This window comes from Phacochoerus africanus, chromosome 2 (assembly GCF_016906955.1).
Source record: "Phacochoerus africanus isolate WHEZ1 chromosome 2, ROS_Pafr_v1, whole genome shotgun sequence".
Classification (NCBI taxonomy): domain Eukaryota; kingdom Metazoa; phylum Chordata; class Mammalia; order Artiodactyla; family Suidae; genus Phacochoerus; species Phacochoerus africanus.
In genome coordinates this window covers 128,762,092-128,775,580 of record NC_062545.1, presented here as the reverse complement: position 1 = coordinate 128,775,580, position 13,489 = coordinate 128,762,092, and the positions used below count along the sequence as shown (strand labels likewise).

Below are 13,489 nucleotides of genomic sequence, written 5' to 3'. Positions count from 1 at the left end.
GTTCACTTAACTTGCAAGTAATAAATTCCTCCTTTTCCTGATCTTTGGCTTGGTTGTGTCCTTTGGTTCCACACTGATCAAGAGGTGAACCCAAGAGTTCCCTGGTGGCTCAGTGGGTTAAGGATTATGCATTGTCATGGCTTTGGTTAGGGCCTCTATTGTGGCATGGGTTTGATCCCTGGCCAGGAACTTATGCATGCCAGGAGACTGGAAGGGCAGTAAAAAAGAAGAGGAGAACCCAATTTCTCCACCAACAAGGGGAGCCAAGGGGCCAGCAGGGCTTAGGCTGCAGACTACCCCCTACAAGGCCACACTAACAAAAAGGGCCATACAGGTGGCTGCCTACAATGCCTAACAATGATACAGGCATCTGTGCTTTCGGTTGGTCTTTTCAATGGGGATTTATTGAGGTAAAATTGACATAAAGCCTATAATTTAATAAGTTCTACTACACGTACACACCTGAGAAACCATCATCATACTCAAGATAATGGACATATCCATCACCCCAAAGTTTTCTTATGCTTCTGATGCTCCTTCCATCCCCTGGAAACCAACCATCTGGTTCTGTTACATAGATTCGTCTGCATTATCTAGAGGTTTAAATAAAAAGAACCACACAGCATGTACTCTCTTTTGCCTTGCTCCTTTTTTCAGTCTGAGTATTTCATCCATGTTACTGTGTGTATCAATAGTTCATTCCTTGTTTATTGCTGATAGTATTCCATTGAATAGATAGCTACCAGTATGTGTTTATCCATTTGCCTGATGGAAGTTTTGATTGTTTCTAGTTTCTGGTTATTACCAATGAAGCTGCCTTTTAAAAAACTTCTTTAAGTTTTCTAAAAATTAAAAAAAAATTAATTGAGTATAGTTTATTTACAAAGTTTTCTTAGTTTCTGGTGTGGTTCAGTTATTTATATACATATATCAATTCTCAGATTTCTTTTCCCATATAGGTTATTACAGAATACTGAGTAGAGTTCCCTGTGCTGTGTAGTAAGCAAGTCCTTGCTGCTTATCTATTTCCAATAAAGCTACTTTGAACTTTGTGAACCAGTCTTTGTACAGATACACACTTTCATTTTCTCTTGGGTAATACCTAGGATGGAGTGGTTGTACCAAGTGGCCAAATATGTTAAACTTTTTTTCTTTTTTGTGAGATACCACCTCACACCAGTCAGAATGGCCATCATTAATAAGTCCACAAATAACAAATGCTGGGTATGGAGTAAAGGGAACCCTCATCCACTGTTGGTGGGAATATAAGCTGGTACAGCCACTATGGAGAACAGTTTGGAGATACCTTAGAAATCTATACATAGAACTACCATATGACTCCACAATCCCACACTTGGGCATATATCTGGACAAAAGTTTCCTTAAAAGAGACACATGCACCCGCATGTTCATTGCAGCACTATTCACAATAGCCAGAACATGGAAACAACCCAAATGTCCATGGACAGATGATTGGATTGGGAAGATGTGGTATATATACACAATGGAATACTACTCAGCCATAACAAGAATGACATAATGCCATTTGCAGCAACATGGATGGAACTAGAGACTCTCATACTGAGTGAAATGAGCCAGAAAGACAAAGACAAATACCATATGATATCATTTATAACTGGAAGCTAATATACAGCACAAATGAACATTTCCACAGAAAAGAAAATCATAGACTTGGAGAATAGACTTGTGGCTGCCCAGGGAAGAGGGAGGGAGTGGGAGAGATCAGGAACGTAGGGTTATCAGATGCAAACTATTGCTCTTGGAATGGATTTACAATGAGACCCTGCTGTGTAGCATTGAGAACTATGTCTAGATACTTATATCACAACAGAACAAAGGGAGGAAAAAAAATGTATACATGTAAGTGTAACTTGGTCCCCATGCTGTACAGTGGAAAAAATAAATAAAATAAAATAAAGCAATAATAATAATAAATAAAAAACTGTCAAACTAATCAACCATACCTCAGTAAAAATTACAAACAAAACAAAACTGAAACCCACTGTCAAATTGGTTTCCAGCTACTCATCCCAATACTGGGAGATAACCTCCAGCCTCGTCTCTTCCCATACTCCCAGGGCACTAGAAAACAATTCAACACCAACTATCCAGGCCTTAAGAGCCTTAAATGAGTTAACGACAAACAAACACAAGGGAGGGGCAGGACTGTCTTTACTCATGACTATGTGCCTAACAACTATCCTTGTATTTCAAAAGAGTTCTAAGTAGAGCCCATAGAAAAACTAGGTAAATAGCATCAATAATCCTGGTACACCTGTTAATCATTGCACAACATTTTCTGAGGCTCTCCCTGTGCATTATTTCCCTTCACCAGGGCTTCGGAGAGTATCCCACTTTCTCTGGTGTCCACACAACCTCCACAATAAAGATTACGAAAAGGTCTAAAAATATGTAAAAGAAATGAGGGTGACATTTGCTGGGCTCTTTGGGGAAGCAGGACCCAACTCCCTTCAGCTGCAAACCAGGGGATTTCCCAGGTTGCTGCTCCTCCCCACCCCCAGGGTCACTTCCTCTTCTGTTCCCCCAGAAAAGACCCTTGGACTCAGTCACCTTGGGATGGCAGCATCTTTTTATTCTACCTCTGGAGGGCAGGTTTTCTTAAGGAGTCTCTCTCTTAGCACTGACAGTCTTAGTCTATAAGTCTAATTTTTGGGTTAGACCTAAATGTAGAAGCAAGCCAAATTCTCACTATAATTGCCCAGGCCTCTATCCTATAAGTGCCTGAGGCATGAATGACAACAGAATCAGACCAGTTTGAAATCTAGTACTTAGCCTTTGTTTCCCTATACATAAAAACAAACCTAGGAGTTCTGTTGCGGCTCAGTGGGTTAAAAACCCGACTAGTGTCCATGAAGATGTTGGTTGGATCCCTGGCCTCATTCAGTAGATTAAGGATCTGGCATTGCTACAAACTAGGGATTAGGTCACAGTTGTAGCTTGGATCTGGCCTGGCTGTGGCTGAGATCTAGGCCAGCAGCTGCAGCTCCCATTCTACCCCTAGCCTGGGAATTTCCATATGCACAAGATTCGGCCCTAAAAAGAAAAACAAAACAAAAAGCCCCCAAAACCTCCTAGAGATTATTCACATATTTGATCCAATTTTCCTTCCTTCCTTCATTTGATTCACTCATTTCACAAATACCTACTCTATGCTAAGCACGAGTCTTGTGTGGTGTCGGGATGGGAATGATGTCCTTCAAGAGGTCTGTAAGCTCTACTGCTGTAAGCAGTGACTGTTTTTATTTTTTACTGTCAACGGTCAATTCCCCCAAATCAACAAGACAAAGAAAATGCAGTAAAGAAGATTACCTAAACAACAGAGGCAAGATACAAGCAAGACTTTGTTGGCACAGGGCTTTCCAAAAAGAAACTTTTTCCTGGAGGGATTCAGGAAGCCAGAAGGTCCTCCTTCACTTCTGCTGGCTCTCTGAGCTGCCCTCAGGAGGCCTCGAGGTGCCTGGACTATTCTTCCTGTCCAACGAGTACAAAAGCCCCAGAGCTTATTTCTAGGCTGTAATTGTGAACCCATGTTCTGATTCTGCCCGGTTCCATTCTGTCCTTAGCCTTAACTGCTTTGGGTTTCTGTTTTCGTGATTTAAAACTACAGTTTCTGGGTTCATAAGTCCCCCGGCGTTTCTGGCGCTGATCTGAAAAGCGAACGTTGGTGCAAACTGCTTTGCTAAGGCAGAAGGCTCACGCTCCTAGCTTGGGTGCACCGCCCAGATCGGAGGGCGAAGATGTACAAAGAGTGAATCCACCCAGTCCAACCTTTGCCTTCCTACGCATCATAAGACTTAGAAAATGAAACTGAAAACGGGTTGGTCCCTCTTTCTAACCTGCTCGGGCAGCGCTCGCTAAGAGACGGGTGACGGGCCTGGCGGGCAGGGTTCTGATTGGCGGCCTGGACGTGGGCTATAAATGCGGGCAGGGAGCCGAGCTCTCATTCCACCGCCAGCACCGCTCCAGTAGCGATGGCTCCCCTCGTGGCCTTGGTCCTGCTCGGGCTGCTCTCACTGTCTGGCCTGGATGCGGTCGCGCGTGAGTCCTCCTCCTCCCCTCCCTCTTCTACCAGCCCTCCCTCTCCCGCTCAAGCCATCGGGCACTCCGGGCGCTAACTCTGGGGGCACTCTGGGCACGAACGCTGGGGGTCAGGTCCCGCTCGCCAAGTTTCCCTTCCCGGCTCGGTGGACAAGCCCCGGGCTTCCTCGCTGTGGAGTCGGTGGGGTGGGCTAGGTGTGGGGGCCGGGTGCGAGTCCAGCTTGTGTGGGCTCGGCGGAGGGAACCTCTGACACGCGGGTGCCTGGTGGGAAGCGGTAGACTTTCGGGGTGCGGGTAAGCTTCAGATCGACCGAGGTGGGGGAGGGGTTCTCTTCCGCTGCTCGGAGGGACTTCAGGCTCCCTAGGCGCACCTGGAGCAGAGGACCCGCTAGCGGGTCCCAAAGCGCAGGGGTGGGGCCGGCGAATGGGTGGAGTCGCCCCCAAGTCCAGGTCTGTCAATCGGCCGGGAGCCTGAGGGTCTTGAGCTTCGTCCAGGCACCCGCCAGGTTCAGCTGCCCTTCTGTACTTTCCCCAAATATGTTTGCCATTTAATCGTGAAATGCGTCCTCGAGGCGAACAAGATGTCTTATCATCAGCACGCCACAGATGAGGAAAGGGAGGCACGAAGAGTTTTGAAGTAACTTAATTACACCGGGGACAAAGGGCAGACAGGGGAGCCAGACCGGAGCATTTGGCGGGGTTGTGTGCCCTTTGGCTGTAATCCGGGCGCTCTCCACATCCTTCTAGGGTGAGATTCTTGGGAGCAAGCTGGGCGCCATGGCCCCTGTTGCCTTTCTTCACAGAGGACTTCCTCTTTGGCTCCTTGCCTGGTTCTTTCTGAGATGAGCTGAGTCTGCTTTCAGTTTTGAGTAAGCGAAGGTTTATCAGTCAGAAGGTTTATCAGCCGTAAAACTCCAGATAGGAGTAATTAACACGCTCACCCAGGCTGTCTGTCGGGACACTGTGGATCTCCAGTACCTTCTAAATACTCCGCAGTATATCAGACCCTCAGATTTTTCTCACTCACAAAAGCCTTTGTGAAGTCGGGTTTGGTTTTGTTTTGTTTTGATCAAGAGAAAAAGGAATTTATAAGTTGTTGACAATATAAAACATAATGTGTGTCATCACTGTTATTGATATTTGGTAGTGACTATGTAAGTCTTTCAAACAAACAAGCAAGCAAACAAACAAACTGAGGAGTTCCCATGGTGACCAGGGGAAACAAATCCGACTAGGAACCATGAGGTGGTGGGTTCAATCCCTGGCCTCACTCAGTGGGTTAAGGACCCGCCGTTGCCGTGAGCTGTGGTGTAGGTCGCAGATGCAGCTGCGGCTGTGGTGTAGGCCAGCAACTGTAGCTCCAGTTCGACCCCCAGCCTGGGAACCTCCATGTGCCACAGGTGCAGCCCCCAAAAGCAAAAACAAAACAAAACAAAAACAAACAACCCTCCCTCGACATTAAAACTATCTTAATTTGATAATTTCCAAAATAATCCATGCCTGGAAGATACACAAGAATGTTTCTGGAAGACATATAAGAAAGTGTAATTGGGAATGCCTGTGGGGTTGTATTTTGTGCTGTTTCCTGTGTGTGTGGATTTCATTTCACTGTGGGCATAAGTTAGTTTTTCAGTTTAGCTATAGCAACTCAGCTCTCCCAAAGTCACATAGCCAGTAGTGGCTGACCAGATTCTGCTATTGCTGCTTTCTTGGAAGAGATTATTGTGATGGTCTTGCAGAGACCTGCCTGGCGACCACAAAGAGAGAACTCCAGGCAGGATGAACATGTGTTCTCATGACTTTAGCATTTATTATGTTCTAATTACTAGAAGCTCAAAAGCAAAGAGATTTCTGATTTATCTTCATTTTTAACTATGAAAACATATCAGGGCTTCGTGGTATTTGCAGTCTAGCTCTTGGTGGGACTAGGGACCTTTTCTTTGACGATGGGGTGTCTCTAGGCAGATACATCTGGTCATTGACCAGGTACTACCCACCTCCCCACCTTCTGAACATGGAGGAAGAGATGACCTTTATAACCATGTACCCTGAATGTAGCTGTATTTAAAGGTGGGTTATTAACATGTAGAAGTGTCAGTCTGTATTTGTAGTAGCAGTAACACTTCTCTGCACTTTGGAAGAAACACTTAGACAACTGACAGTACTTTTTTCCCACATCCCCATGGAGGATCTAGTCATGCATCCCATTTTGGAGACCACTGTTCTACAGCATTATACAATATTGACAGCCTGGCAGATGACGGCAGTCAACCTTGACATGCTGATTAAGAGTGGGAATTCCATTCTCACACACTTGGCCTTAATGGAGAGTATGTTTTCTCCCATTTGCTACAGTCCTCACCCCTCCCTATTGTTCTTACCCATCCCAACTCACTCATTTAAGGTGTTTGCCAGCTCCTCTAGGCCTTTTGGTTCTGTTCCTTTGTTTTCTAGCTCATGAAATCAGGTACAAAGTCAGAGATTTGTCACATAGGCTCTGGACATGGTAAAAAGGTTGTGTTTTGTACAAACCTACTTTTTTTTTTTTTGGTCTTTTTTGCCATTTTCTTGGGCTGCTGCCACGGCATATGGAGGTTCCCAGGCTAGGGGTCGAATCGGAGCTGTAGCCACCGGCCTATGCCAGAGCCACAGCAACACAGGGTCCGAGCCGTGTCTGCAACCTACACCACAGCTCACGGCAATGCCGGATCCTTAACCCACTGAGCAAGGCCAGGGGTCGAACCCGCAACCTCATGGTTCCTAGTCGGATTCATTAACCACTGAGCCACGACGGGAACTCCAAGTACAAACCTACTTTGAGTTGACTCTCTCAGGAACCTGAGCAAGGAGGTAGTAATAACAACACCTGCCACTTACAGAACAATTGCTGTGTGCCAGGCAATGTACTAGGCACATACCGAGAGGTCTGTTGGGTGGGGATCTAGGCAAGAGGCAAAAATGAAAGGAGTAAACATAAGGAAGAAAACTGACGGGGCTGAAACAGGGCACAGTAATGTGAGTTTTTTGATGTGGCTACTCTGGAAGGTTGTGCAGTGAGAAATGAAGCATGAGAAGTAGGTGGGACCAAATCATGCAGACTCTGGAGTGAGCACGAATTCAGTGTCTGCTGAGGAGCCATGAGAAGCTCTTGGGAGCCTCACAGAAAGGTCCTTGACGATTTGGCACAGTCTCCACTGACAGAAAAAGATGTTACTAGAAATCTGCTAGAAAAAAAGCCTAAAAGGCCTGTGTAGGGGAACTGTGTGGGCAAGTTACTAAGTCAGGGTTTATCGCTCAAAACGGAGGCTGTGGAGTTCCTGCTGTGGTGCAACGGAAACGAATCCGACTAGTAACCATGAGGTTGGGAGTTCAATCCCTGGCCAAGCTCAGTGGGTTAAGGATCCGGTGTTGCCGTGAGCTGTGGTGTAGGCCAGCAGCTACACCACAGACCGGGCTCCGATCCTGCATTGCTGTGGCTGTGGTGTAAGCCAGCAGCTACAGCTCCCAATTCAACCCCTAGCCTGGCAACCTCCATATGCTGCAGTGTGTAAAAATGGAAGCTCATTTGGCCTGAAGGGAAATGGGCTGGGAGAAATGGATGGCCAAGTTTAAACACTTGGTGCCTGACCTGGCTTTAGACACAGGTAGCCCCTGGTGAAATCCTCTGGCGTTTCATCTGTCTTTCCTTGATGCTCCTCAGGTCCCCCGAAGGTTCAGGTTTACTCACGCCACCCAGCGGAAAACGGAAAGCCAAATTACCTGAACTGCTATGTATCTGGGTTCCATCCGCCCCAGATTGAAATTGACTTGCTGAAAAACGGGGAGAAGATGAAGGTGGAGCAGTCAGACCTGTCTTTCAGCAAGGACTGGTCTTTCTACCTTCTGGTCCACGCTAATTTCACTCCTAACGCTGTGGATCAGTATAGCTGCCGCGTGAAACACGTGACTCTCGATAAGCCCAAGACAGTTAAGTGGGGTGAGTTTTCAAGTTCTTTCCTTCACTGCTGCCAACCGAATCTGAGCATAGCCACAGCAGAATGCTGCTCTGACCTAAAAGCATCTGCATCCTGGGATTATCAGGGACTTTATTAAAGCTCCAACTAGTAGCACCTTCTGAGAGACCTCTGCTTGGCACAGTGCCTGAGACAGTGGTCTCCCTGCAGTGAGAGCAAGGAGCAGCAGCAGCAGCAGCAGCACTTGCGCAAGTGCACATACACTTCCAACAGTTCTTCCCTAGTGGCTTCTTTGGCTTTCCTGACAGCCTCGGGGAGAGTCAGGACCAAGGAGAGTCTCAGGGAAGCACAGGCCTTGGTCTGTAAGCCCTGCTCTCCTGGTGCCCTCCAATCCTGGACCCCTCCAGTTGTCTGGCTGGGGTGGGATCTAGGCCACCAGGCAAGGTTGGGTCCTAACAAGGCGCTCATGGTCAGGGACGGGGGGCTCTCCTGCCAGTTGTAGTATAACAGTTTCAGACACTTGTTAGTACATAGTATTTCAAAAGTAAACTTTAACTGTTTTCCTTTCTCCATTTTCTTTTGCATAGATCGAGACCACTAACCGGCATCACAGAGGTGAGTTTCTAACCTCACAGTGGTCTTTTTAAATGTCACTGTCCTGGGAACTATTATAGACAGCTCTAAGGTGCTGGCACTCACTGTCTGCAGGACATTAATCAAGGCAGCAGTTGAGCAGGCAGAGAAGAATCCCATGGGGTCACATTCCCTCCTCCTGTGGAGTGGCGTGAGGAAGGCATGTGGCCCTGGGTGTGGCACTGCCAGCGCCACTGACCCTCTAAAGGAAGGACAGAGGAGCCGCAGGGCTGCTGTGACAGGGCAGAGGCAGCATTTACCCACAGCACTCGCAAGGGTTTGCTCTTTCTTCTGCCATTGCTACACTGGGCATCTCTGGGCCTTCAAGAGGGAACCGTCCTTTCCTTTGCATGGCAATTGCTTTGTTATTCAGCCACAAGCCAGGAGCGACCTGGTTCTGTAGACGTACCGTTTCTCAGCAGTATGGGCACTATGTTTGCTTCTGGAGGCTCTCAGTCCAGTACAGGAGAGAATGGAAACAGACTGTTGTAACTCAGTATAAAGATACTGCAGCCGATGTTTCCTGCAAGTAGCTCTAACTGCATGAAGCACGGAGGCATTCATTGGACACCTCTGCGTCTTCGTTTGGAGTTTACAGGGGGATAATCCAGCTTTTCTGGGAAATTCTACTCCACAGGGAACCTTGGCACTGAAAACCTGTTCAGATTTCCTGTTACATCCTGGGACTGGCCGATCAATGTGAGGAACATCAGAGAGTTTGGGTGCCCTTCCCAGAGAGACACAGTTTCTAAATGGTAGAGCCAGGATCTAATCTCTAATACCAGCATTCTTTCCTCTAAGGTTGTGGGAGAACCAGTGGGATAAACTAACTGGATATGCTCTCTGTAAGGGGTCTGGAAGGTGGCTTGCAGCTACTTCTTTGACCCACAGTGATTCCTACAGCACAGGTTAGATAAATTGGCGGTGCTATCTGTAATTCAAATAAAATAAATGTATTTGCTAATTACGTTTTCTCCCCTTGTTTTCAGCTTATGAAGATGCTGCATCTGGGTTGGATGAATCCAAGTTCTGATTTGTTGCTTTTTAATACTTTATGCTTTTTAATAAGCTTTTATACTTTATGCACATAAATCAGAAATCGTATTGATGTTACCACAAATGTTGTCTTCTTTGTAATTCTACCTTGGGTGTAGTCTCCATGTTTAAACTGTCTGAGCAGGTAGATGTAGAGGGGGTGCCGGTAGCCTAGAGATGTGGAGGAAAGAATTTCAGGGTTAACATCAAACATCTTGGTCATGTATAAAGTCTTCAGTTTCAAATGCACATAAAACTAGATAATAAGACAGCAATCTAACTTTAGAGTAAACCTCCAGTTTGTCCTTTTTCTCAGAATTTTGGGAAAATTTTCTAAAGATAATGTCAGAATTATTGGAAATATGTTATAGAGTTGACGTTTTGTCATGTAAAATCATATTTACTTCTTACATCTTTTGATTGAGACATAGTTGTGCTTGTTTTTATTTTGTTTGTCCAACTAAACTGATGGTAAAACTTGATTTTTAGTACTTAAATATCATATGCCTTCTAACACCTTTGTTCAAACAGGGAAATTGTCTTCAACTATCACTCGGAGAAGAGTGAAACTCCTCATGTATATGTTGGGTTTGGTTCACAGTTGAAGGTGTATCAGTGCCTGCATTTTACAAATGAAGAACTACATCTCCAAGAAGTTAAATGACTTAGGGGACACAGATGTCTGCTGGGAGGCCTGGCTTCTGTCTTTTCATAAAAAAAATTATTGAAGTATTGTTGACTTATAACGTTGTATTGATTTCTGCTGTATAAAAAAGTGACTCAGTTATATACTCCTTTTCTTACTATTTCCCATAATGTTTTATCACAGGATAATGAATATAGTTCTCCATGTTATACAGTAGCACCCTGTTGTTTATCCATACTATATATAATAGTTGCCTCTACTAATATCAAACTCCCAGTGCTTTTCTCCTCATCTGCCTTGACAACTGCAAATCTGTTATCTATATATCTCTGGGTCTGTTTTTGTTTCATAGATATGTTGATTTGTGTTGTATTTTAGATTTCACATATAAATGGTATCATATAGTATTTGTCTTTCTCTTTCTGACTTACTTCACTTAATATCATCATCTCTAGTTCTATCTATGTTGCTGCAAATGGCATCATTTCATTCTTCTTTTTTTCTGGCCCTGCCCTCAGCATGTGGAATTTTCTGAGCCAGGGATCGAACCTTTGCCACAGCAGTGACCCAAACCACTATACTGAGAATGCCAGATCCTTAATCTGCTGTGCCGCAAGGGAACTCCATTATTTTACTCTTTTTAAATGACTGAGTAGTATTCCATTGTAGACACACACACACACACACACACACACACACACACACAGTCTTCTTCATTCATTCTTCTGTCGATGGGCATTATGTTGTTTCTGTATGTTCGTATTGTCAATAGTGCTTCTGTAAACATAAGCATGCACGTATCTTTTCTAATTACAGTTTTGTCTGGATATAAGCCCAGGAGTGGGAATGCTGGAACATATGTCAACTCTATTTTCAGTTTTTTTTATGAACCTCCATACTGTTTTCCCTAGTGGCTGCACAAATTTACAATTTCCTCCAACACTTCAATAGGTCTCCCTTTTCTCCATGCCCTCTCCAATATTTATTAATTGTAGGCTTTTTATAAATTTAATTTTTAAGGAGTTCCCATCTTGGTTTAGTGGTTAACAAACCTGACCAGCATCCATGAGGACATAGGTTTGATCCCTGGCCTTGCTCAGTGGGTTAAGGATCTGGCGTTGCCATGAGCTTTGGTGTAGGTCGAAGACGCAGCTCAGATCCTGTGTTGCTGTGGCTGTGGCATAGGCTGGCGACTACAGCTGTGATTCGACCCCTATCCTGGGAACCTCCATAAGCTGTGAGTGTGGCCCCAAAAGACAAAAAATATTTAAATATAAATTTAATTTTTATTTAATACTAGAGTAGAGTTGATTTACAATGTTGTATTAGTTTCAGTATACAGCAAAGTGATTCAGTTATAAATACATCATTATTTTTCAGATTCTTTTCCCACATAGGTTATTACAGAACATTAAGTAAAGTTTGCTGTGTTGTACAGTAGGTCCTTGTTGATTATCTGTTTTATATACAGTAACAATTATGGCCATTCTGACCTGTGTGAGGTTGTACCTCACTGTAGTTTTTTTCTTTGTTTTTTGGTTTTGTGGGTTTTTTTTGTTTTGTTTTGTTTGTTTGGTTTTTTTTGGCCATGCCCATAGCATTCAGAAGTTCCTGGGCCAGGGATCAAACTTGCACCAAAGCTGTAACCAAAGCCGCAGCAGCCACAATGCCAGACCCTTAACCCACTGAGCCACAAAGCAACTCCAACTCATTGTAGTTTTGATTTGCATTTTTCAAATAATTTGTGATGATGAGCATCTTTTCATGTGTCTGTTGGCCTTCTCTGTATGTCTTCATGCTCTGCCATGAGTATGGCAGATACACGTGCCATCTGTATGACTCTTTCTACTTAGGTCTTCTGCCCATTTTTCAATTGGGTTTTTTTGTTGTTGTTGCTGTTATGGAATCGTATGAGCTGTTTTTATATTTTTGAAATCAAGCCCTTGTCTGTTGCATCATTTGCAAATATTTTCTCCCAATCCATAGGTCATCTTTTCATTTTGTTTACAGTTTCCTTTGCTGTGCAAAATCTTATAAGTTTAAGTCCTATTTATTTATTTATTTTTCCTTTTTTTTTTTTTTTAAATGGCTGCACCTGCCTGCAGCATATGGAAGTTCCCAGGCCAGGGATTAAAGCTTAGCTGCAGCTGTGGCAATGCTGATTCTTTAACCCATTGCGCCGGCTGGAGATTGAACCTACACTTGTGCAGAGACTCTCTCTGCTGCAGTAAGTTTCTGTGCCACAATGGGAACTCCAATTTTTATTTTCTGTTGCCTTGGTAGACTGACCTAAGAAAACATTGGTCCAATTTACATCACAGAGTGTTTTGCCTAGGTTCTCTTTTAGGAGTTTTATGGTGTCTTGTCTTATAATTAAGGCTTTATAGCTTCTTTTAACCAGAATTCTGTTCCCTGGGCCAAGACATAATGAATGTGCAGATTCTAAGAGGGAGCAAAAGAATCTGGAGCACTTCATATTTTAACAAGCAATACTTAAATGAAACACTAGACTTCGATTTCAAGACATATTTTATGCTTGATGACTAGCCTTGTTTATTTTTTTATTTTATTATGAATTTGAGTTAGTTAGTGCTAGGTACTGACAAGATGAATAAAACAACACTATTCTCAAATTACCCTAGTGGAGGGACAGACATGCACTTGAAAAATTAAAATATATTGCGATAAAAAGTACACACAGGAATGCCTGAAGAGCTAGATGATAGGAAAATGTATTCAGGGAAACAAAAACTTTAGGTAGATTGTATGGTAGTTCTGTTTTTATTTCTTGAGGAAGTTCCACGCTGTTTTCCACAGAGGCTGTACTAAATTACATTCCCACTAACTCTGTACTAGGGTTTTCTTTTCTCCAATATTTATCTATCTTTATCTCCCTCTCTCTCTCTCTCCATCCATTCATCCAACTAACTAACTTCCAAACATTAGCAAAAACAAAAACTTAAGTGTTATGGAAGACATTTGCTTGAGCTGAGACTTGGTGGGTAGTGGTTCTTCCAGTTGGTAAATGGTGCCTGAGGTAAGTGGGTAAAATTATGAGAAGTACAGAGCTATGACATGTGTGACTAAACTCCAAACAGTGGTGAAGGTACCTGTTGGGGGAGTTCCAGTTGTGGCACAGTGG

The 13,489-nt window shown here is 44.1% G+C and overlaps 1 protein-coding gene across 2 annotated transcripts; it reads left to right on the top strand.

Annotated features, from left to right (window-relative positions):
* Positions 1-3,934: 3,934 nt before the first annotated feature.
* Positions 3,935-10,433, top strand: LOC125119468 (beta-2-microglobulin). 2 transcript variants are annotated; one of them, XM_047766474.1, is made up of 4 exons: positions 3,935-4,080; positions 7,781-8,056; positions 8,621-8,648; positions 9,656-10,433. In XM_047766474.1, exons 1-3 carry the CDS (start codon positions 4,014-4,016, stop codon positions 8,632-8,634), a joined length of 357 nt encoding a protein of 118 aa, XP_047622430.1. In that variant the 5' UTR covers positions 3,935-4,013; the 3' UTR covers positions 8,635-8,648; positions 9,656-10,433. The 2 variants fall into 2 exon arrangements, with proteins under 2 accessions (XP_047622430.1, XP_047622431.1); XM_047766475.1 differs by lacking the exon at positions 9,656-10,433 and adding an exon at positions 9,304-9,633.
* Positions 10,434-13,489: the final 3,056 nt, after the last annotated feature.